The sequence below is a fragment of the Frankliniella occidentalis genome, unplaced genomic scaffold (assembly GCF_000697945.3).
Source record: "Frankliniella occidentalis isolate FOCC.00 unplaced genomic scaffold, Focc_3.1 Scaffold252, whole genome shotgun sequence".
In the NCBI taxonomy this organism is placed as follows: domain Eukaryota; kingdom Metazoa; phylum Arthropoda; class Insecta; order Thysanoptera; family Thripidae; genus Frankliniella; species Frankliniella occidentalis.
In genome coordinates this window covers 141,076-143,464 of record NW_026267378.1, presented here as the reverse complement: position 1 = coordinate 143,464, position 2,389 = coordinate 141,076, and the positions used below count along the sequence as shown (strand labels likewise).

General features: G+C 54.2%; 2 protein-coding genes across 5 annotated transcripts in view; both read right to left on the bottom strand.

Annotated features, from left to right (window-relative positions):
• The window catches only part of LOC113207420 (protein cycle), a gene marked incomplete at its 5' end in the record, with an annotated part of 25,680 nt that extends 23,571 nt beyond the window's left edge, over positions 1-2,109 (bottom strand). For all 3 annotated transcript variants that reach the window (XM_052273173.1, XM_052273174.1, XM_052273175.1), the window contains 2 exon segments: positions 27-264; positions 2,047-2,109. In XM_052273173.1, the coding sequence (XP_052129133.1) occupies positions 27-264; positions 2,047-2,109 (301 nt within the window).
• The window catches only part of LOC127750751 (protein shisa-7-like), a 47,821-nt gene that overhangs the window by 27,123 nt on the left and 18,309 nt on the right, over positions 1-2,389 (bottom strand). The gene's annotated exons all lie outside the window — the stretch shown is intronic.

Genomic DNA, 2,389 nt, shown 5'->3' with positions numbered 1-2,389 from the left:
GCAGCTCACGTCAGCTACAAACCTACCTGAAGGATGAGATGTTTGAGCTCCTGGTCCGAGAGGAAGGCGGGCTTGTAGTGGCCCTCGGTGTATGAGTGCACGGCGCCGCGGATGGTCTTGAGGTGCTGCACGGCCATGCGCAGCACCGTCAACTTGTCCAGCTTGCGCGACATGGCGTGGCACATGGGCACCATGGCGGACAGCTCCGTGATGTACGTGTTCATCTTGTCACGACGACGCTTTTCGATCTCACTGTGATTCTGCCTGCAACGAGGAGCAAATGCACAATGAATTACCACCCTGTCCAAACATACCCCTACCACATCGAACAGCATAGGTGTGTGTTAGTGTGCAGCGAACAAGGTTGACGTCAAAATGGAGCTATTACAGTGCCCGCTCTCCAGCTCGCCCTTCTTAAACCCCAGCCAGAAATGGGACACGATCGACGTCGAATCGACGTTGACGTTGCTCGAAAAACGTGATTTTGTCACTCATATCGAGATGTCAAGGTCGAGTCGACATCCCAGGCTAAAATAACCATGGGGAAGGCCATGGTAAAATATCAATTATGGTAATACATGGTAGTCCATGGTCTCTCATGGTTTAATGTTTGTATTATGGTCATGGTAATCCATGGTAACGATGAGACACCATGGTTAAAGGTTGGGAAAACTATGGCTGAGAAATCGGAAACCATAATCCATCGTCAAGTTACCATGTTATTATGGCTCCTAGTGAACAAGATAACCATGGTTACCCATGGTTATTTTAGCCTGGGATCGGATCGACGTCGATGCAATTTTCATTTCTGGCTGGGAACCGGCCCATTGCGGCCGACAGATGATCTGACCCAGCGGCCGGTGTCAGCGCGGCAACGCAGCAAAGCGTTCTGCTGAAAGGTGGCTAGAGCCACCGCGCATCGTGTGACACCCGCGTAAGGGATGCGAGCAAGTCGAAGCAGAACGTCATTTTGATATCGGTTTGCGATAATTTTATTATCATGAAAAGTTGCGTGAAGTGTATAATCCTCTAATTTGAACCTCAAGTGGTGGGGGCGCGACGTTGCCACGTTGATGGCCGGATCATCCATTGCACCCCACTCTCACTTCAAACATTCTACAATTTGAAAACCGTGACGAGTCGGTTTGAGAGGACGCACTCTGCATTGAAGCTCGACCGGCAGAATTGACATCACCAGGCATCATGTGACATTATTTTTTACCCCCGATAGTTTCTACCTTTGCGTTTCAGGCGCGAGGGGCGCGAGGTTTCCCGCGGGCGCACTCAAGAGGAGAGGTAATCTGCCGCTGATTGGCGGAGAGCGAGAACGGTCCGGTCAATTGGCCACTGGGGCATCGGGTCCCATAGGCGGAGGGGTTGATGGCATGGGGGAGGGGGGGGGGGGGTGACTTAGGGCCGGGCAGACCACGTCGCGAGGGAGGGGCCGTCCCCGCGGGCCGCGGCGGGCGCTGCGGGGGCCATGGGCATGCCTCTGCGCCCGCCCGCCCCGAGGCCTTGAGTGTAGGGCTTCCTACCCTGGCCTGGGACTCCGTCGTGACGACACCTGATGGGTGCGGTGGGCCCAGGGTGGTGGGGCCCTGGGGTGGCTCGCTGGCTCTCGGGGGGGCTCAGTCAGTCGGCCGGATATGCTAGTGTGAAAATCCGATGCGAGGTGCAGTAGCAGTGGTGTCCGAAAAGGCGCCGGGGCACCATGTGCCATGTCAGGACTACGGCGTGTTTGCCCTCTTACTCCATACCCATTGTACACCCTCAAAAAGACAAGTCTGAGAACACGTTGACCGAGGATCAAGTTTTCTTTAAATAGAGCAAGGGGTGTTTATAATATAGCCAAATAAATTAAAGATGCCTCCTCAATAGGGACAATAATTGCTCTTCTGTTTTAAGAGAAAACTTATCATGGTTCAAAATATATTTTGAGCAAGAAAAGTTTATCCTTAGTAGATGTCATTGGTGTAAGTGTGTGCATTGGGGAAGTTTGATTGATTGCGGGTGGTTGAGGGTAGGTACGAGAACATTCACACTCACTTCTTATCGTCGGTCCTGCAGGACTTGCCATCCTCCGTGTCGTCATCAAAGTCGCTGCCGTCACTGCAAAACAAACAAGACAAAAGCTATAAGCAAGCAGAATAGGCGGTTGAGCCGTGGGGCGACCCGCGGCGGCCAGCCCTCGACGAGGGAGGGAAAGGGGAGCGGTGGAAAGGGGCGAGGACGATTACGGCACTGCTGTATTGTCCCTGGTTGTTTCGTAACAGGGTTGTGGGGCGGAGGGTAGGCGCGCATCGCAGCATAACAGGCGGACGGACGCGGCCTGTCGCGGCTGAGGCGGGGATGACAAGCGCCTGCCGGGTAGGCAACGCGTCGGAGAGCG